Source organism: Musca vetustissima, unplaced genomic scaffold (assembly GCF_032173495.1).
Source record: "Musca vetustissima isolate MV318-11 ecotype Yass unplaced genomic scaffold, APGP_CSIRO_Mvet_v1 utg7762, whole genome shotgun sequence".
Taxonomy (NCBI): Eukaryota; Metazoa; Arthropoda; class Insecta; order Diptera; family Muscidae; genus Musca; species Musca vetustissima.
In genome coordinates, this window is record NW_026887718.1 from 144,592 (window position 1) to 167,796 (window position 23,205).

General features: G+C 35.6%; 2 protein-coding genes across 2 annotated transcripts; one reads left to right on the forward strand and one right to left on the reverse strand.

The window, feature by feature from the left end:
- Positions 1-8,721: 8,721 nt before the first annotated feature.
- On the reverse strand, positions 8,722-11,245 carry LOC133335413 (phenoloxidase 2-like). The gene is made up of 7 exons (XM_061543684.1): positions 11,066-11,245; positions 10,821-10,996; positions 10,570-10,750; positions 10,054-10,503; positions 9,359-9,986; positions 9,015-9,270; positions 8,722-8,929 (listed from the first exon to the last, which is right to left on the reverse strand). The coding sequence occupies exons 1-7, from the start codon at positions 11,243-11,245 to the stop codon at positions 8,734-8,736; spliced, it is 2,067 nt and encodes a 688-aa protein (XP_061399668.1). The 3' UTR covers positions 8,722-8,733.
- A 6,347-nt stretch (positions 11,246-17,592) lies between these two features.
- Positions 17,593-20,105, forward strand: LOC133335417 (phenoloxidase 2-like). The gene is made up of 7 exons (XM_061543687.1): positions 17,593-17,772; positions 17,843-18,018; positions 18,089-18,269; positions 18,336-18,785; positions 18,853-19,480; positions 19,569-19,824; positions 19,910-20,105. The coding sequence occupies exons 1-7, from the start codon at positions 17,593-17,595 to the stop codon at positions 20,103-20,105; spliced, it is 2,067 nt and encodes a 688-aa protein (XP_061399671.1).
- Positions 20,106-23,205: the final 3,100 nt, after the last annotated feature.

The following is a 23,205-nucleotide window of genomic DNA, read 5'->3' on the forward strand; positions in this document are numbered from 1 at the left end:
GAGGTCCAAATTAAAGAGTTGGATAAGAAAGTGCAGTCGGTTGACGAGAAGATTCTATCTGTGGATGAGAAATTTCTGGCCCACGACCACAGGTTTACGAATCTGGGGAAGAAAATGTCGGAGCTGGAAATTAATGGTGGTCCGGTGCGAGTTCCTGATAACACACTAAAAATCAAACCTCCTGTATTCGACGGCTCTACGTCATTCAGTGTTTTCAAGTTACAGTTCGAGACAGTGGCTTCTAGAAATTCGTGGAACGACAGCGACAAAGCGGTTGCACTACTTCTGGCATTGAAGGGCAGTGCTGCTGATGTTATACAGAGTATTCCTGTCGCTTCTAGAAACAACTATGAAGATGTTATTGCTGCACTGGAACGTAAGTACGGAGGCGAACATAAACAAAACATATACCTTATGGAATTAAGGGGAAGAGTACAGAGGGCAAACGAGACGTTACAAGATTTTGCAGCTGAGGTGGAACGTTTGGTGCTAATGACGTATCCAGGAGAGAATCACCCATTGCTGGACCGTATGAAAATCGAAACCTTTGTGAATGGCATACGTGACCCTGAGATTAAATGTGCAACATATGCGTCACCAAAAGCGTCGTTTGCCGAAACTGTGTCGTTTGCCCTTGCCCAAGAGACGGCAAGAATGATTGTTAAGCCCCAGACCCACAAGATTAGCCAACTGGAGACCGAATGTTGCGAACACAAATATCTCGTTAACTTGATCAAGGACGCCATGAGGCGGGTAATAGAAGAAACAAAGTTAGTAGGGATGACTAAGCCCAGGGTTAGATGCTACAACTGCGATAAAGCAGGTCATATTGCGCGCGAATGCAGAGCTAAGCGCAAACGATCCAGGTCATCGTCACCACCTCCAACGAAAGATGGTAGAAGAATGGCTCAACAGTCCACCAATGAGTCACCGTTAAACAGAATCGAGCACAGAGAAGGCGGAAAACACGGTAATGCTGATGCCCTGTCTCGTCGGCCATGCAAGGTAGAATACAGGCACTGCTCAAAGGCCGAGTGCAAAGAGAATATCGTTGATGTCCGACTATTGCAGTTTGAGTCGGGTGAAGATTGGTCGACGGAACAACGAAGAGATCCCATTCTGGGCAAAATAATTTCGGCCATAGAAGCGGGCAAGCGACCTAGTCGCAAAGAAATTACCTCCGAAAGTCCTTATTTAAAATCATATTGGGCCCAGTGGGACAGTCTACTGATAATAGATGATTGCTTATATCGCAAATGGGAAGGTGAGGACGGTAAATCTCACCGGAACTTGATCGTCGTCCCAGACTCCAAAATAAGAGATGTCTTGTCGGAGTTTCACGATGGTCCAAGTGGAGGACATCTTGGCATAGCAAAGACCGCTGAAAAGGTAAAGCAGAGATTCTACTGGGTCGGCTGTCAAAAATCCATTGCCGACTGGATCGCCAATTGTGAAAGGTGCATAAGAGCTAAAGGTCCAACACGGAAGAGTCGAGGCTACATGCAGCAGTATAATTCAGGAGCCCCTTTTGAGAGAATCGCAATGGATGTAGCTGGACCGTTCCCCACAAGCGACTCTGGGAACCGGTATGTCTTAGTGGTCATGGATTACTTCAGTAAATGGCCAGAGGTTTATGCTATCCCGAATCAAGAAGCCAGGACAATTGTGGATGTGTTCAGCAAAAATTGGATTTGTCGCTATGGTGTTCCATCTGAGGTTCATTCCGATCAAGGTAGGAATTTTGAATCAGCGATCTTCAAGGAAATGTGCGACTCCTACGGAATCAAGAAAACCAGAACGACGCCCCTACATCCACAATCAGATGGCATGGTGGAAAGATTCAATCGCACCCTGGAAGAACATCTACGGAAAGTGGTGGACAGTGGCCAACGAGACTGGGATGAGCATATTCCAAAGTTTTTACTGGCTTATAGATCGGCCATTCATGATTCCACATCCCGGACCCCAGCCAAAGTTCTGTTCGGAAATGAATTAAAGCTACCTGGCGATTTGATATTCGGTGCTACCCCAAACGACGATGTGAACCAAGAAGAAGACAGTCAAAACTCTTTTAGTAAAGTCCACGATGCAGTCCGACATCGAATAAAAATGGTTAGCAACCGCATGAAGGCAAGGTACGATCGAGCGGCAAATACTGATGGGTTTCAAGAAGGGCAACTGGTACTATTGTTCAACCCACAACGAAAGAAAGGACTATGCCCCAAATTGCAAACGCACTGGGAAGGACCCTACAAGATTGTCACGAAAATAAATGACGTCGTTTATCGCATCCAGAGGAGCGACAGTCCCAGGTCGAAGATGAAAGTTGTACATTTGGAGCGGCTGACCCCCTACGGAACGGGAACTGTGCCTATTCGGGACGAACAGGCTTAAGCGGGGGGCAATGTTACGAATATAACATTAGATTTAAGTTAATTTAGATGAATTCCGTTAATTTAAGAATTTGAATTGTAACGTAAATTTCTACTACGCAATTTATTCGAGTAACTTCACAACAACAACTACTGTATAGATTTTTCTACATCCGTCCATTTCCTCTTTCATTTTCTATTTTGTTAATGTCGTACAATTCTTGTTAAACGTCATCATTGATGATCGCTTAATTCCTCTTTCTTTGTTACCCCCTCGCCTGTATATGTGTTGTTGTTATTGTTCGCTCAATGTGTTGTTGTTATTGTTTACTCAATGTAAGTTTGTATGTGTGTTCGTTGCATTGGTAGATTGTTCGTGATCTAGGTGTTACCAGATCGTCTAGAAACTTCTGTAGCGACAAGCAAGGCTCATATAAATAGGGGAAATGGAAAGGCAGTGAGTCAGTTGTGAATCAGATCGCGAATTGAAACCGTCGAGTAAAGTAAAGTGCAAAGTAAAGTTGTGTGAATAAAATCATTGTAATAATCGTAATCCGAAAGAACCCGCGTTTTATTTGGTACGAATTGTATCGGGAAATAAAACAACGTCTACACGGGATTAAGCAAAATCCAAGAACGTAACAATATATATATATGGGCAATATTGCCAATTTTTTAACATAGCTGAAGCGGAGGTTCACCCCTTTATAACTCGGGAATTACTTAAGTATATGAAAAAAAGTGAATAGTTTTGGGTAAATTGAACTGTCGTTGCAAACTGTTCATGATATTGACCTCCAAACTTTATTTTGGTGGAAGCTGTGTCTACTTTAATGTAGAAAAATGTGTAAAAACACGTTGAGGCGAACCAGTTTTTTTATGTTCTCTATCGATTTGTGACTAAGCCACTCATTGCACGGTCTTCGTGTCAAAATAAAACTAAAAGCCAACAAAATGGAGACTACGCCCCTTATATATCATTTTTCAAAATTTTCACTGCATCTACCTTTAAATGATGCTGACATTTTGAAGCTCGATTTTGAGTGTTTTTTTAATTTTACTTCTAGCTTTAATACGCAAACAGGAATTTATAAAAATCGATTATAAGATTATTGTAGTCGCGAATCTGCGTAATTTGATATGTATTTTGTGTATGTAGTATGCACAGCTTCAGAGTAATACTCATCCGAAGGTGCGAATTTTGTGCGATCAAATTTCTAAAAAACCTATTTTTCGGGCCAAATTTTTAGATCTGTCAATTGAATGACATGGGTACCCGCGATCAATAAGGTTTTTTACGTTTCGGATGATATAAAATCTTCTTCGTGAAAATCCATCTACTAGAATGGCGGGAACTGGCCTTCCAAAAACACGAAATTTGGAAAAAAATGTTTTTGAAAATATCGCGGATTTATTTGCGTTTTCTGTGTATCATTTCCGCTTCAATAAATGACCTCATACGGATTTTGATCTTTTTCGAAAAGATAACTTTAAAAACTTTAGCCGAAAGAGAGATGTACGCAATTTATCTCAAAAATAGATTGTGCTGGCACATCCATGGTTCTTAATGGACCACATTGAAATGGTATAGATCGATGTATTTTTTTAGGGTGCACACCGAAATCGGATGCGCGTTAATGGCATATGGAGTTTTCGGAAATTATTCGCGTTTTACGATTTTTTGGGTACTTCAATGTAACGTGCGGCACATCTTAGCCGTCAAATGAAATTTCGCAAAATATATATGGATTGGAAGATAAACTTCAGTACTTCCTGGAAACCGCATGCGCATCAAATGATTTTGAGAATTACGCGATTTAGACTCAATTTATCTCAAAAATAGTGTGAGCTGCCAAATCCATGGTTCTTAATGGACCACATTGAAATCGGTATAGATCGATGTATTTTTTTAGGGTGCACACCGAAATCGGATGCCCGTTAATGGCATATGGAGTTTTCGGAAATTATTCGCGTTTTACGATTTTTTAGGTACTTCAATGCAACGTGTGGCACATCTTAGCCGTCAAATGAAATTTCGCAAAATATACATGAAATGGAAGATAAACTTCAGTACATCCTGGAAACCGCATGCGCATCAAATGATTTTGAGAATTACGCGATTTACACGCAATTTAAAATGTATATTTCATAATATTATTTTATTTTAAGATTTATTCCTATTTATAGAATACTAAGATTTATCGGAAGGGTCTTGATATAATCCGCAAGGCGTATACTTATACACAAAAAGTTATTATTATAATATATGTGTAAATTTTTCGGCGAAATTCGGGTAAAATAGCAGAATAACCCCAACATTTTTTTCTGAAATTTCATGTATACAATTAAAAAAATAAATATGATGACATTATTTTTTCGAACCAAAAACAAATATTTTTCCTCAATATCTTGTTTTGTTGCCGCTGTGATTTAGAAACCGCTACACGGACTTGTGTGATTTTGATATCATTTGATTCATCATGGTGTTTAGATTATGTAGATATTTTTAAATTGATTTGTAGATGTGTGTATGTCATTAATATAATGAAAATATTGATGTAATCTGCTATATTTTTATTATTTTTCTCATATTTCGCGAAGATGTGCAACTATATCGTGATTATTATAATATATTCATATTCTTATTTTACGGAGGAAGATATATATCAGCGTTTTTGGTCAATATAATAAACGGCGTAATTTTAAGATTTTTTTCTTATGCCCAAAATTAAAACCTCAATAACTTTTGCGCGCATCAACCAAAAATTTGATCGCGAACGGTTTCGGAGTCAGAACATTTTTCTCTATATGTGTACCAAAAATCATTGATGTGCCACAAAAACAAAAAAGCTGATTTTTTGAAAATGGAATATTAAAAAATTGGCAATATTGCCCATATATATATATTAGATATTTATTGTTCCAGTGAATAAACAACGCCGTTTTATCAATATCCCGATTATTTCAATTTTAACAAGGCATATTCAGTAAATTGAATACGGGAGGACATCTAACCCTTTGGCGTCCAATGTTGCCCACAGGCAATAACATGTTTAAGAGCTTATATTTAATAAACAACTAGTAAATATTTATTTTTTTAAATACCTATAGACAACATATATAAAAAATATAGTAAAGATGGAACACATGTGCACAGTAGTAATTTGTGTGTAGAGTCCAAATGGTTTAAATCGCTTCGCATTAGAATAGTCCGAATTGCACCATCAGCATTATTTATGATTCTTGTAAAAAATACAATAGAGAATAATTTAAAACGATTTTTTCGTCGATCTTGCATTTGGTTATCTTGAAATTGGACTTTTAATTTCCAGAAAGAATTTACTGTATCTCCCGACATTTTGTCAAATTTTGTTCATATCCTCTTTAGGACAGTTGCATTAAACCTCTGTTTACCAATTTTTAACGAAAAAAAATTAAAATTAATTATATTAAAAATATAAAGTTTATGAATTACTCAACTAAATTTTAACTAAACTTTATTTTTTTACAAGAATCAAAAATAATTCTAATGATAGAATTCGTACAATTCGAATACGAAGCGATTTAAATATTTTGGACTGTGTACACAAATTAGTACTGTACACATTTTTGGCCTCTTCTCTATACTGAAAAGCTCATAACTTAACCAATAATAAGAATTTTTAAGATTTTTCTTTTGATATATGTTGTCTATAATCAGGTCTTGACATATGAAATCCAAATAATAGGTATCTACTTTCTACATATTAAATAGAGGCTCTAAAATATTTTGTTGCCTGTGGGCAACATTGGGCCACAAAGGGTTAAATATTTATTTACAAATGTAAAAATGTACTGTACCTTACATAACACATCTTCGATGAAGGACGTATGGCGTATTTGTCAAAGTGTTTTGGGAACACATCAAACTCGACTGCATTGCCAACACTCAATTTTCGTTTTATTCCGATTTACTTGACCAATTTATTGTCGGTAATTTTCAGTTTTTTTTTCATCGCATAATTATGGATGGTAGTCTCATTTGAGAAATTGGTAATGGCAACCCTTTTTAATTTGGAACTCATCTATCATTTTTAAATAATATGAAAAATAAATATCATAAAATTATTGGTCTGTTCCAGTACTTTTTTTAATAGTAAATCTAGTAAAAGGAAAACATTTCAAAATTGCTCTCAGAGTACAAAATAATTTGAAAAGTTCGGGAACACAAATCTAGTAAATATGTCAAAATTAGATGACAATACTTCAAAATCAACATAACAGCCAATCAGAAGTAGGCATTCCTGTTTACCATTTTTACTCGACCAAAGTTCTCGAGTTTACAAAGAGAACGCCATTTTGTTTTGTGCTCTCTTAAATTTGAGTCAATGTTTTACCAGTTTTGTTGGTTGAGGAACGGTTTTCGAGTAAAAAGTTGCAAAACATGTAAAATGAGTAGAATCTTTTAGGTTCTGGAACGGAACTTGTATGTATGTCGATTGGCATATTTTCAATAAATTTAACAAAATATATTTTCTAATGCTGAATATTGTTCTAAAGATTTAACCATGATTGTTACAACTTATATTATAAGTTTTAGAGGCCGGGAATTCAAAATATTTATAAATATAAATGAGCAATTCTTTCCACTGAACACATGATATGCGTACATTTCGAAGGAAGACATTTTCATTTAAATTTTGAAAGCTAATAGCCTGTTTTTGTAAAATTCCAAACGAACGAATTCGAGTGACTTACGACCAAACCTTTATTTATGTTTATAAAGGTTTTCTGATTCAAAACAAAAATACATGACATATTTTTCAAAACCAAGGAGTTTGGTCGTAAGTCACTCGAATTCGTTCGTTTGGAATTTTACAAAAACAGGCTGTAAGTGTTGTCAAAAACAAATTTACGAAAAAAAAAATGGAAACATATGACTGCATAAGACTACCTAGTTTAATTATATCCTGAGTTTTTTATTAGAGCATTTATTAAATTATTAAGTTAATATTTTTTTCTTTTTGTTACATATATTTCGTATTTTTTGTGTATAAAGACAAATCCTAAGACCCCAAAATTTCGATGACCTAAACTTTACACATCATAATATTTCATCCAAACTAGGTTAAGTTCGAAGATGGGACATATCGGCCCACTCCTTCTGGTCAAAATTGTGCTAAAATTTAATTTTATTATATCATGCGAACTGACTACCCGATTTGAACCAAATTTTGTGCAACATATTATCTTTACCACGTCTACATCAAATTCGAAGATGGTATCCATTGGTCCACTCCTTCTGGTACCTACCTCACAAATGGTGACATTTTTCAATGTTTATAAATCCGATATCAGGCGATTTGGACCAAACTTTGCACAACCTTTTATCTTTGCCGAGCCTAAATAACAACGTTACCTATAATCCGACGGAGCGGACAGAAAAATTCAACTTCCCCATTTTTGCAAAATGTTGTGTACGGCCGTAAATACGTCGAATCCATATCTTCAGGCGAATAATACAAACTGCCAAACAAAATTGAATATTTATTAAATTAATCCAAATATTTTATGTTCACATTCGAAATTTCATTTTTTCTGAATGTTTTGTTTTTATTTTCAACAAAAGAAAAAATCGAAAAATACGTTCTGTCAAAGTTGAAATTGTTCAACTTGGAATTTTGTACCCTCGACGTATTTCGGTAACATTCATATAAATATATGTGTTCTACTTCTGTGGTGAAAAACGTCGAACGAGCTAGTTGAATTTTAGGTAGGGCTGTAAAGTACAAAAATGGGACCAATTGAGCCACTCCTTCTGTTGCCTCCTCCATAAATAATTAAAAATTTCAATATTTATAAATTCAATATGAGGCGAATGCTTCGACCGATTTGGACCAAACTTTGCAAAGCATATTATCTTTACCAGCCTAGATCAAGTTCGAACGTGGGATCCGTCGGTCCCCTCATTCTGCCACCTCCCCCACAAAGCTTCAGTATTTTATAAACTTGAAAATTTAATTTGAAGCCAATTGAATAACCAATTTGATCAACATTACCATAGGCTGAGGGTACATACCTGTCGGCAAACCGACTGACTACGAAATCCACGCATACTCAAATTTAAATTCCCTAACGGATTTGAGTTGTCGTATACGTCATGGAATTTCCATTTGAGAATGAGTGGATTTCGTAGACTATTTTTAGCGTTGCCCCATCAGAATGAATATCATCCCATGAATATCATCCTGATGCTAATAAACGAAATCTATACATGAAAATAGAACTTTAGAATAATAAGACATACATATATGTATTGCATTTTAGAGTACTTTATTCATTATGTATATGATCCGAATAGAAAAAAAGAACAACAAACAAATTAAGTCCTATCAACAACCTGGTCATTGAAAATAATTTTCACATCAGTTTTCATCAAATTGGTGAACGATGATGTCAACGCTGTCAAAGTGTTGCCAGGCAAACGTCTATCGAATGGGAAGCCCATGGTACGTCTATCGGGATACAATTTATCCTTCAAACCACAGAACGAGTAGGCATCTCCACAGACATCGGGACTACAGAGAAAACAGACACACACAAATCAATCATAATCACATTCCAACAATAACTATTGGGAAGTGAATCTTCCCCTGTTCTTACCCGTTATTGGTTTGTTTCACAGCATCGTTGGCATAATCCGATATCATCACAAACAAATCGAATGTCATACCCTCAGGCCTGCCCTTGGGCAATAGAAGATGATCGGGCCATCCACAGCCACAGAATTGGAACGCAGCCAAAGCATTGGCTTCGGTTGGTTGAGCGCTGGGTCCAACACGACGCAGGGACCTCTCGAATGGAATTGTAACAGATGATTCATCAGAACGACGGCGGATTGTATTTTTTCCCGGGGTCACTGTGAATGGGAAAATGTGAATTCGTCGTCATTACACACTGTAATAATTGTTTCAAACTCCCACTCATCTCCAAAAATAAAAACTTACAATTTACAGTGAATTTATCCATTTCAATGGCCAAAGCACGTTGATCCTCCAGAGTAAGTTGTGTTCCACGTTCATCGGTTTTAGGGCAGAGGAAAATGCGACATGTACCCTTCTTGGGTGTGCCGTTGGAATTCGTCACATTGACAATGTATTCGAAGGGGGCGTGTTGCAAATGGGTGAATGTGGCGAACACACTACCATTGGGTCCAAAATCTAAACCAGCAGCCAAATCTACATTGGATTTTTGCCAATAAGTCAAGAGCACATTTGGTGCGGCCGTACGAGAATTGATTCTAGCCTCAACGTTGTTAATAGTAATGCCACTATAACTCAAATGACTTTGGTCGTAGGGTGGCAAAAGAGACTTATGCCTATTGAACATGACATCCAAGAAGCCATGCCATTTGTAGAACACTGGATCACGCATTGCCGTTGTAACATCGCCCATTACACCATAGTCTTCCAAGTGACGACCATCGGGATCATGAGCAAAGGCAATCATATCATGGACCGTGTTATGAAGACTGCCATAGTACTGGCTATTAATCGAGAGGCTAGAAGCCTCAACAATATCACCGAGAAGATCAATGCCCTTCACCTCATCCAAAGGATAACGTTTTCCAGCAGTCTACAAGGCAAAGGAAAATTATTAATTGGAAAATCTGTATCGAGCTATACAACAAAAAACAACTTACGTCTTGAACATATCCTTGGTCAATGGCGGCCATAATGCGATCACGCCATCTTTCAAGGTCAGCAACATCGACAACATTATTTGGCCGTTTCATGTCGCGTAGAACTGCGTTTGCTACACGACCGGGATATGTGCGATTGTTAACGCTGCTCAACAGTTTTGGGAAATAACCATCAGCAATGGGTGCCCGGAAGTTGTTGATAACTTCGACACGTTTTAGATGGTTGCAGAAACGTTCGACATTGTAGCGAGCAATAATCTGATGATGCATATAATAGAACAGTTCACCGCGGCGATCCTTTGCAACAATTTCGCGTGGTCCGCTTCCGGGGTATACCAAATGCCAGTGCCAATGATGCATGTTCACGCCGATATCCTCACGGAAATAGGCTAAACGTTGCTCATCTTCTGCATCGGTGGCGGTATAGTTCCTTGGAATTTCAATGAGAGACTATGGAGAGGAAAGGCGAGACTTAAAAATAGCCTAATTTGGAAAAGAAGGACGACCGTTACTTACACGTTTGCTGGGATCCGGTACAAGTGATGCTTCTTGACGTGCTTCCTGCAACAGTGAGGGTTCCACAAAGTTCGACGGGAATGTCTCTGCAATTGGTGGAACACGAATATTGCGAGTATCACGACGATGTTGAATTGCAACGGAATAACAATACTGGAATAGCATTGGATTGACACGATCCCTGTGGAAGAAAAAAAACGCAATTGGAATACATGAAATTGTAATGCGTTTGGTTTGCATTCTCCACTTACTTGGTATAGGCACAGAGAGCAACAAAGCTTTGTAGATCAGGACTATCCATAAACATGGTAATCAGTTGACTGGCTACCCTCTTATGTTGGTCTTGGAAAAGGGAGAATTGTTGTTTCCTTCCAATAACTTTGGTAAAATCCAAGTTGGGTTTCCTAGCCAAGTCGCGCAATGGAATCTACACACATTATTAAATTGAATGCTTGAGACGGCTAAATTTTAACTTCCACCACTTCGACTAGCTTACCTTAATTTCGACATTATCACCGTAACGGGTTTGGAGCTCTACATTGGAACTACTGTAACGATCGGTATAGTAACTGTCGGGCAAATCAAATGCGGTCTTGCCATTGTCACGTGACGTAAAAACTGGTTCCAAAGGACGTTGGAACAACAGTTCAAGGGCTTTAGTATCGCTCGAAGACATTTTAAATTCTCAATGGGGAATATTGTTGAAACAACGAAAACAGTCTTTCAACTGATGACCATTCCCAGTTCTCTACGGTTTTTATAGTGTCAAACTCAATGAAACTAACAGTGATAAGTGCTGGAAATCGCACTTTAGTGGTTTTCCATGTCACGCCCATGTCAAAAGAAATGTTTTGGGACACCGTGGTCTGGCCTGTAACCGCAGAAATTGATAATACATAGTGCGTTAGCTATTAATTGATAGCTAAAAAGATCACCATACTCGCACATGTCTATGCATGTACATACGAGTATGTTTAGTATTGATGATAGTGATAAATCGTCTAGAAAGGTTCACTTATCTAATTATGTTTAGTTTTCATGTGTAGATTCCTTAAAACCTACTTTTATTATTATTCGATCAACAAAATCCCGATTAATAATATTTTGTCTATTTATGCATCTGTCATTGTCTACCTATTCTATCATAAGGCCATTAAAATTAACTGAAAATAGCCGATTTGTAGATGAGGATGCCAATAATTGGGATTTCTCTAGAAATAATACAAGCGTATTTGTAATTGGGTACTAAGGGGAAATTGAGGATTTTCTCAGTAACATAAAAATCCAATATTGATTTTAAAACATGGTACAATTATAAAAGGTAACAGCAAGTCCCACCTGATTTGATTCCAACGTAATACTAGTGTCAATATGAATTTGACAAATTATGTTTTTAAAAATCACCCAACAGGAAAATTGGGAACGCATACAATTTGTAATTGTTCTTTATTAAATGTGCTCCGGTATTCAACTTATTCAATCTACCTGCTGGGAAAGTTTGAGGAAGCAAATCTTTCTTCAAGGAACAACTCGCTATTCCCTGCATTTTCATATGTGTTACACTTATATACACATAGAAGCGATAGAAATATAAATTTGTTTTTCAATTTTTATTTTGAGGATTCGAAAATTTTTCATTTTCAAAATAAAAATAATTTGATGATAATTTGTTTGTTTGTTTACATTTTTCTGTCAAATGAGTTGACACTAGTAGAACTTACAACAACCAATTTCCATGTGGTTGTTGTATCGTTTTTTGTACAACAACACTTGCTGTTACCTTCTATTATTATACCATGATTTTAAAACATAAATACCTATTTTTTAATCATGCCATAGTTTATAACAATAATGCCACGGAATTATAGAAAAACGAAAAACCAGAAATAAATAAGTAACAGAAATGTAGTAAAATAAATGTAGTTTTTTAATTATATTGACAATTTACAGTTATAAAAGTAAATTACAGTGATAGAGTGTTGATACAACGCGTATATGCAGATTTTTGAAAAATACCGATATTCCTAAATGATTTACCGAAGGTAATACGAGTATGACACACTTAATAAATAAATAAATTATTATTAATACTTGTGACCAAAACTACAGCAACAGAAATTGCAAATTTAAAAAAACTTATACTGAAATATTTTGGAAATTAATATGTAATTTATTCACTTAAAAAACAAACTCATAATTTGTTTTGAAATAAAAATACTCTATGGAAAACTAAATAGACCAAATTTTTGCTTGGTCAAAACTAAACCAACTTTTTGATTTTTTCTAATAAATAACAACATTTTGCTGCAATCGACAGTATAACCATTATTATTGATTACGTCAGCACACCTACGAGGTGTTGGATCTATAAGGTGCTCAATTTGATCCTTGGGTATACTATTCCTCGCTGAGTGAACCGTTGGGAAGAGGTTAAGTCTGTTTGTGAATCTCTTTTCATTTTGCTATCATTGTTATTTTCATGTGAAAACAACCAAACTAGTCATATATTTTTTCGGCGCTGGGGAACCATTCCGTTTTCCAATACATTCCGATTCATTCATCTCGTAAATAGATCGAACAACATAATAAGAAAGACAACCCAATACCATTGTTGACCCGCCTACATGCTTCCCAGTACCATTGCAATACTGAGGCATCAGCCTTTAATTTTTTTACCTTCTCACGGTAGTCCTAAATTAAACTTTAATTGGCTTTCCAATTCTTTTCAGAAATAAAAGGTCTTTCTTGATGGTTTCCGGGCTTGTTGGTCCACACTCTGTTCTTTGATATCCTACGACAAAATCGAAAAGAGACACATGTTTTTTGAAATATAATCATCTTGAAAATGATCTATAATAATCAAAATAGGTGTATAAAGGTAAAAACAACTAAAATTTCAGAGGTGCTCTGTTTGTACAGTAAAGTTGCTGTAGTTTTGTCCAAGCAAAAATCGAGTCAATTTCATTTCAAATCCAATATTTTTTTATTTTAACTTGAACTTTGCTTAGAAGTTGTTGTTTTTTATGATTTAAGTACTCGATATAAAACTGAAAAAAACCAAGACGATGTGTTTATGTTTAGTTTGGTATTTAAAGTTTCAATATATATATATATATATATATACTCGTTCGTGTTAATTTTTGACTATTTTTGCGGGATATACTAGAAGCAGTACACCGGTAGGCTACACATTCGGATTTGATCCTGTTGAAATGTCCTATATTGTCACATTTACACATAAATATTTCCAAGAGGTTGCTTTGTTTATTATAGTTTAATTATTTTATTAAATTAAATAAATATCGCGAAAAAAATAATAATATGTCAAATTTTTTGGTTGGGTTTCGATTTTACTTACAATAATAATTCTATACAAACCTCTAAAAGATGTTACTCTCGAATACTGTAATGTTGAATTTGAAAATAAACAAGTGGGAAATTACAAAATCTTTTAAATTCCATAAAAAAAAATCTTGAAAAATATTTTGCGAGCACATTTTGGTACTATATTTGGTACAAATTTAATTTGGAGGTAATTTATTTATTTTATTTTGATGTTAGGATCATTGTAGGGATGTAGGTTTAGGGTCAGGATTCAGTTTAACAAATTAAGACTGGTACTAAATTTGGTACATTTTTATTTTAGGTGAACCAATAGAGCTAGAATCATGAAATTTGGAATCAGGATCACTGTTGAGCTCTAAGATTGAAATATGTAGGAAGTTTTAGAAATTTGTACTAATGTGTACTAAATTTGGTAGAATTCAAATTGTGGGTGAAGCGATAGAGTTGAAATCATTAACTTTTGATTTAGGATCACTGTGGAGGTGTAGGATTGGGGTATGTAGGAAGTTTTGGAAATTGTTACTATTGTGTACTAAATTTTGTACAATTTAAATTGTGGGTGAACCGATAGTGTTGGAATCCTGATACCTGGATTTTGGATCACTGTAGGGATGTTGGTTTGGGGTAAGAAGGGGGTTCAAACCAAAGGGGGTACACTTTGAATTGTGGGTCAACCGGTAAAGTTGAAATCCTGAAACTTGGATTTTGGATCACTGTGGGGGTTTAGGATTGGGGTATGTAGGAAGTTTTGGAAATTGGTACAACTAGGATGACTGTGGGAGTGTAGGTTTTGGAAATAAGTATTACTGTGTACTAAATTTGGTACAATTTAAATTGTGGGTAAACCGATAGAGTTAGAATCCTGAAACTTGGATTTAGGATCACTGTGGGGGTGTAGGATGGGGTATATAGGAAGTTTTGGAACTGGTACTACTGTGTACAAAATTTGGTACAATTTGAATTGTGGGTGAACCTATGGAGTTGAAATCATGAAACTTGGGTTTAGAATCACTGTCGGGGTGTAGGATTGGGGTATTTATGAAGTTTTGGAATTTCGTACTACTGTGTACTAAATTTGGTACTATTTAAATTGTGGGTGAACCAATAGAGTTGGAATCCTGAAATTTGAATCTGGAATCATTGTGGGGGTGTAGGATCGGGATATACATGAAGTTTTGTTGAATGGTTGAACAGGGTACTTATGGAAATAATGTGTGCTAAATGGAAAATTTGGATTTGGGTGAACCTTTAGAGCTCGAATCATGAAATTTGGTACTAAATGGTACTCAAATTTAATTTATGGTCGATGTTAATACACGTTTAAATATATATATATATATATATATATATATATATATATATTGAAACTCTAAATACCAAACTAAACATAAACACATCGTCTTGGTTTTTTTCAGTTTTATATCGAGTACTTAAATCATAAAAAATAACAACTTCTAAGCAAAGTTCAAGTTAAAATAAAAAAATGTTGGATTTGAAATGAAATTGACTCGATTTTTGCTTGGACAAAACTACAGCAACTTTACTGTACAAACAGAGCACCTCTGAAATTTTAGTTGTTTTTACCTTTATACGCCTATTTTGATTATTATACATCATTTTCAAGATGATTATATTTCAACAAACATGTGTCTCTTTTCGATTTTGTCGTGGGATATCAAAGAACAGAGTGTCGACCAACAAGCCCGGAAATCATCAAGAAAGACCTTTTATTTCTGAAAAGAATTGGAAAACCAATTAAAGTTTAATTTAGGACTACCGTGAGAAGGTAAAAAAATTAAAGGCTGATGCCTCAGTATTGCAATGGTACTGGGAGGCATGTAGGCGGGTCAACAATGGTATTGGGTTGTCTTTCTTATTATGTTGTTCGATCTATTTACAAGATGAATGAATCGGAATGTATTGGAAAACGGAATGGTTCCCCAGCGCCGAAAAAATATATGACTAGTTTGGTTGTTTTCACATGAAAAGAACAATGATAGCAAAATGAAAAGAGATTCACAAACAGACTTAACCTCTTCCCAACGGTTCACTCAGCGAGGAATAGTATACCCAAGGATCAAATTGAGCACCTTATAGATCCAACACCTCGTAGGTGTGCTGACGTAATCAATAATAATGGTTATACTGTCGATTGCAGCAAAATGTTGTTATTTATTAGAAAAAATCAAAAAGTTGGTTTAGTTTTGACCAGGCAAAAATTTGGTCTATTTAGTCTATTTAGCAATTTCTGTTGCTGTAGTTTTGGTCACCAGTATTAAGAAAAATTTATTTATTTATTAAGTGTGTCATACTCTTATTACCTTCGGTAAATCATTTAGGAATATCGGTATTTTTCAAACATCTGCATATACGCGTTGTATTAACACTCTATCACTGTAATTTACTTTTATAACTGTAAATTGTCAATATAATTAAAAAACTACATTTATTTTACTACATTTCTGTTACTTATTTATTTCTGGTTTTTCGTTTTTCTATAATTCCGTGGCATTATTGTTATAAACTATGGCATGATTAAAAATATATGTATTTATGTTTTAAAATCATGGTATAATAATAGAAGGTAACATCAAGTGTTGTTGTACAAAAAACGATACAACAACCACATGGAAATTGGTTGTTGTAAGTTCTACTAGTGTCAACTCATTTGACAGAAAAATGTAAACAAACAAACAAATTATCATCAAATTATTTTTATTTTGAAAATGAAAAATTTTCGAATCCTCAAAATAAAAATTGAAAAACAAATTTATATTTCTATCGCTTCTATGTGTAACACATATGAAAATGCAGGGAATAGCGAGTTGTTCCTTGAAGAAAGATTTGCTTCCTCAAACTTTCCCAGCAGGCAGGTTGAATAAGTTGAATACCGGAGCACATTTAATAAAGAACAATTACAAATTGTATGCGTTCCCAATTTTCCTGTTGGGTGATTTTTAAAAACATAATTTGTCAAATTCATATTGACACTAGTATTACGTTGGAATCAAATCAGGTGGGACTTGCTGTTACCTTTTATAATTGTACCATGTTTTAAAATCAATATTGGATTTTTATGTTACTGAGAAAATCCTCAATTTCCCCTTAGTACCCAATTACAAATACGCTTGTATTATTTCTAGAGAAATCCCAATTATTGGCATCCTCATCTACAAATCGGCTATTTTCAGTTAATTTTAATGGCCTTATGATAGAATAGGCAGACAAAGACAGATGCATAAATGGACAAAATATTATTAATCGGGATTTTGTTGATCGAATAATAATAAAAGTAGGTTTTAAGGAATCTACACATGAAAACTAAACATAATTAGATAAGTGAACCTTTCTAGGCGATTTATCACTATCATCTATACTAAACATACTCGTATGTACATGCATAGACATGTGCGAGTATGGTGATCTTTTTAGCTATCAATTAATAGCTAACGCACTATGTATTATCAATTTCTGCGGTTACAGGCCAGACCACGGTGTCCCAAAACATTTCTTTTGACATGGGCGTGACATGGAAAACCACTAAAGTGCGATTTCCAGCACTTATCACTGTTAGTTTCATTGAGTTTGACACTATAAAAACCGTAGAGAACTGGGAATGGTCATCAGTTGAAAGACTGTTTTCGTTGTTTCAACAATATTCCCCATTGAGAATTTAAAATGTCTTCGAGCGATACTAAAGCCCTTGAACTGTTGTTCCAACGTCCTTTGGAACCAGTTTTTACGTCACGTGACAATGGCAAGACCGCATTTGATTTGCCCGACAGTTACTATACCGATCGTTACAGTAGTTCCAATGTAGAGCTCCAAACCCGTTACGGTGATAATGTCGAAATTAAGGTAAGCTAGTCGAAGTGGTGGAAGTTAAAATTTAGCCGTCTCAAGCATTCAATTTAATAATTGTGTGTAGATTCCATTGCGCGACTTGGCTAGGAAACCCAACTTGGATTTTACCAAAGTTATTGGAAGGAAACAACAATTCTCCCTTTTCCAAGACCAACATAAGAGGGTAGCCAGTCAACTGATTACCATGTTTATGGATAGTCCTGATCTACAAAGCTTTGTTGCTCTCTGTGCCTATACCAAGTAAGTGGAGAATGCAAACCAAACGCATTACAATTTCATGTATTCCAATTGCGTTTTTTTTCTTCCACAGGGATCGTGTCAATCCAATGCTATTCCAGTATTGTTATTCCGTTGCAATTCAACATCGTCGTGATACTCGCAATATTCGTGTTCCACCAATTGCAGAGACATTCCCGTCGAACTTTGTGGAACCCTCACTGTTGCAGGAAGCACGTCAAGAAGCATCACTTGTACCGGATCCCAGCAAACGTGTAAGTAACGGTCGTCCTTCTTTTCCAAATTAGGCTATTTTTAAGTCTCGCCTTTCCTCTCCATAGTCTCTCATTGAAATTCCAAGGAACTATACCGCCACCGATGCAGAAGATGAGCAACGTTTAGCCTATTTCCGTGAGGATATCGGCGTGAACATGCATCATTGGCACTGGCATTTGGTATACCCCGGAAGCGGACCACGCGAAATTGTTGCAAAGGATCGCCGCGGTGAACTGTTCTATTATATGCATCATCAGATTATTGCTCGCTACAATGTCGAACGTTTCTGCAACCATCTAAAACGTGTCGAAGTTATCAACAACTTCCGGGCACCCATTGCTGATGGTTATTTCCCAAAACTGTTGAGCAGCGTTAACAATCGCACATATCCCGGTCGTGTAGCAAACGCAGTTCTACGCGACATGAAACGGCCAAATAATGTTGTCGATGTTGCTGACCTTGAAAGATGGCGTGATCGCATTATGGCCGCCATTGACCAAGGATATGTTCAAGACGTAAGTTGTTTTTTGTTGTATAGCTCGATACAGATTTTCCAATTAATAATTTTCCTTTGCCTTGTAGACTGCTGGAAAACGTTATCCTTTGGATGAGGTGAAGGGCATTGATCTTCTCGGTGATATTGTTGAGGCTTCTAGCCTCTCGATTAATAGCCAGTACTATGGCAGTCTTCATAACACGGTCCATGATATGATTGCCTTTGCTCATGATCCCGATGGTCGTCACTTGGAAGACTATGGTGTAATGGGCGATGTTACAACGGCAATGCGTGATCCAGTGTTCTACAAATGGCATGGCTTCTTGGATGTCATGTTCAATAGGCATAAGTCTCTTTTGCCACCCTACGACCAAAGTCATTTGAGTTATAGTGGCATTACTATTAACAACGTTGAGGCTAGAATCAATTCTCGTACGGCCGCACCAAATGTGCTCTTGACTTATTGGCAAAAATCCAATGTAGATTTGGCAGCTGGTTTAGATTTTGGACCCAATGGTAGTGTGTTCGCCACATTCACCCATTTGCAACACGCCCCCTTCGAATATATTGTCAATGTGACGAATTCCAACGGTACACCCAAGAAGGGTACATGTCGCATTTTCCTCTGCCCTAAAACCGATGAACGTGGAACACAACTTACTCTGGAGGATCAACGTGCTTTGGCCATTGAAATGGATAAATTCACTGTAAATTGTAAGTTTTTATTTTTGGAGATGAGTGGGAGTTTGAAACAATTATTACAGTGTGTAATGACGACGAATTCACATTTTCCCATTCACAGTGACCCCGGGAAAAAATACAATCCGCCGTCGTTCTGATGAATCGTCTGTTACAATTCCATTCGAGAGGTCCCTGCGTCGTGTTGGACCCAGCGCTCAACCAACTGAAGCCAATGCTTTGGCTGCGTTCCAATTCTGTGGCTGTGGATGGCCCGATCATCTTCTATTGCCCAAGGGCAGGCCTGAGGGTATGACATTCGATTTGTTTGTGATGATATCGGATTATGCCAACGATGCTGTGAAACAAACCAATAACGGGTAAGGACAGGGGAAGATTTACTTCCCAATAGTTAATGTTGGAATATGATTATGATTGATTTGTGTGTGTCTGTTTTCTCTGTAGTCCCGATGTCTGTGGAGATGCCTACTCGTTCTGTGGTTTGAAGGATAAATTGTATCCCGATAGACGTACCATGGGCTTCCCATTCGATAGACGTTTGCCTGGCAACACTTTGACAGCGTTGACATCATCGTTTACCAATTTGATGAAAACTGATGTGAAAATTATTTTCAATGACCAGGTTGTTGATAGGACTTAAATTTTTACTAACCAGACAGTCGAACAAAATGCAAAATGTCAAATTGTGTTATTCGTAATTGCCAATACCTCTAATATTAAACCTAAATAATTGTTTTCCATTTCAATAAAAATTGATCAATAAAACCGTATTGTGAACAAAATCTATATTATTTGATAAACATTTGAATCAAAAGCTATAATACAAATCCATATATGTAATGACTAAAAATCCAAATAAAATTTCAATTGATATCAAAATATTTCTGTTTATTTGTACCTCAATAAATAAATATTGCAATAGCGCCATCTACTTGCTGGTAGAATATTCGAGTTCCGTTGATAATACTGTTCCTCCCATTACAGACTACCGAATCTAGAAAACAATTGCCAAAGACATAAAATATATAAGATGGGACATTTGATAGTCGCCAATGAAATATAGATGTCGGTGCGGTATAAGAATATGTAATGTCACGAACATAGACTAATGAAAATATAGACGACGAAATGCTCTCACCAGTCCTCTCTGAATTGAGTCTGCTGAATGCGCTACTCAATTTTAAATGCTGATTTACTTAAATGTTTGAACTTTTTAATTCGGAATGCCACTAAATATAGTTAGTTTTAAACAAACACTATATCCTCAGATAAAAACATTAAAGAAAAATAGGCCATTTTCCACAAAAAACGTCTTTAAAAATTTTTGAGTTTTTTATTTTGAGTCACTTGACTGCGCATTTTTTGAGTATTTCGTCGTCTATATTTTCATTAGTCTATGTCACGAATATGAATATGTAACATAATGTTAAATTTTGAGTGAAATGATTTTTATCATGGCATAGACTAATGAAAATATAGACGACGAAATACTCAAAAAATGCGCAGTCAAGTGACTCAAAATAAAAAACTCAAAAATTTTTAAAGACGTTTTTTGTGGAAAATGGCCTATTTTTCTTTAATGTTTTTATCTGAGGATATAGTTTTTGTTTAAAACTAACTATATTTAGTGGCATTCCGAATTAAAAAGTTCAAACATTTATGTAAATCAGCATTTAAAATTGAGTAGCGCATTCAGCAGACTCAATTCAGAGAGGACTGGTGAGAGCATTTCGTCGTCTATATTTTCATTAGTCTATGATCATGGTAGATATACAAGGCATAGACTAATGAAGATATAGACGACGAAATACTCAAAAAATGCGCGGTCAAGTGACTCAAAATAAAAAACTCAAAAATGTTTAATGACATTTTTTGGGGAAAATTGTCTATTTTTCTTTAATCTTTTTATCTGAAGATATAGTTTTTGCTTAACACTAACTATATTTAGTGGAATTTCAAATTAAAAGGTTCAAATATTTAAGTAAATCAGCATTTGAAATTGAGTAGCGCATTCAGCAGACTCAATTCAGAGAGGACTGGTAAGAGCATTTCGTCGTCTATACATTCATTAGTCTATGTACAAGGTAGCGGCATCGGCGAATTGGGAACATGATATGTCAAAACGGCAAACAAAGCGAATTTAAATTAATTCGCTTTGACATATCAATTTTGAAGCAAATTATTTTCTACCAATCAGAACACCGAATTTTGAATTTCGATTACATATGTATCTCTCTTGCTCTGAAGTGCACTGGAATTTTGACAAAAAGGCAATTTCGAAGAGACTGTCATAGCAAAGTTGAGCAGTATTTTGTTTGGAAAAAACAACAATTTTTTATGATGAACATTATAACTCACTTAAGGGCCCCATACACTATACATCATGCCGTACAGCATTTATCATAGTATGTGTTATTTTTTGAAAGTTTATTTATGTATGTGTGACACACACAATGCATGAAGAAAATCAAAATAGTTTTGATTTTGAAAATGAACCCCTATCAATCTGGTGAATAATATTCATTTTGAAAGTTGTCAGTAAATAATTTTGTGTACAAAAATAATAAAATTGTGACGGAATAAAAACAACTGAATTTACGACTAAAAAAGCAAATTTTTGCGGCAAAAATCGATTTTTTGAAATAGTGATTGAAGAGTTTGCCATACAATAGTCAATCTCACATATACAAAAAGGGGTTCATCGGCATGACGGCATGATTTATAGTGTATGGGGCCCTTTATAATTTTGTTTATTTCAAATTGTCATGTTCGACGTTGTTAAAGCCAAATACAAGAAAAATCAGATAAAGAAGGAAGGCATAACAGTGCAATTCTTTGAAATATTTTGTGACACATTCTTCCACCACGCTAAGACGACATATGTGGGAATTTAGAAAAACGTATTCGAATCAATTGAACTTTCACAGGAGTTCGATGATGCGGTTGGACTTTCTTTGGGTGTTACTAGGAACTATTGTTCAAAATTAGTCGTTGAAAAAGCTTTACAATGCACATGTCTACCGCTGAGACTGTCAACGAATCAAAGCTCATTATTCCAGCTATGCGTTACAAATTTGTTTGTGAAACTTCGTAAATTCGTTTAAATTATCATCAGAATCACTACCAACCCAAAAAGTCTCTAATACTTCTCGATAAGCTGAACTATATGTGCCGATAATGTAAGGATTTGCAATATTTGTACTAAATCCAGATAGAATCCCATTGCATGTGGGATTTATCGGGATGTTTTCTTCCCGAATTGAATTTGTTATACGCATTAGAAAACGTAAACAATAAATTTAAACTGTTTATATACGTTGAAGTCCTTGAAATATCTTTATCCATTAATTTCATCATTATGTGTCATATGGATTTCTAAAAAATATAATATTTATAATAATAATATGTTTACATATTTTTTATAAGACAAACTCGTTTTGATTGCTATACCTCGAAATAACTTGGCTGTAATTTGGCTTTTTGGGTATAGCGAACCTCCGTAACAAAAATTATTAATATTGATCCAAGCTTCGGGGTAGCCCCCATATAACGGTACTCCCAATATTCGGTATTTTTGGCTTATTTTTCATCGGAATATATTGTAATTTGGTATTACGTTTTCTCCTAAAAGATTCTATCGGATTCAGGCATTTTGAATATCCATTCAGGCATATTCAGACATTTTTAATAAAAAGGGACATGAACACGATACCATTCTGATGGTATATCATTTCCGCCTA

Bases quoted from the DNA above. Each gene is read 5' to 3' on its own strand.
- LOC133335413 (XM_061543684.1), bottom strand. From the start codon at position 11,245: ATGTCTTCGAGCGATACTAAAGCCCTTGAACTGTTGTTCCAACGTCCT. The intron at 10,504-10,569 runs GTAAGTAACGGT...TCCTCTCCATAG, and splicing joins TACCGGATCCCAGCAAACGT to TCTCTCATTGAAATTCCAAG. The intron at 9,271-9,358 runs GTAAGTTTTTAT...TCCCATTCACAG, and splicing joins GGATAAATTCACTGTAAATT to TGACCCCGGGAAAAAATACA.
- LOC133335417 (XM_061543687.1), top strand. From the start codon at position 17,593: ATGTCTTCGAGCGATACTAAAGCCCTTGAACTGTTGTTCCAACGTCCT. The intron at 18,019-18,088 runs GTAAGTGGAGAA...TTTCTTCCACAG, and splicing joins GCTCTCTGTGCCTATACCAA to GGATCGTGTCAATCCAATGC. The intron at 18,786-18,852 runs GTAAGTTGTTTT...TTTGCCTTGTAG, and splicing joins ACCAAGGATATGTTCAAGAC to ACTGCTGGAAAACGTTATCC.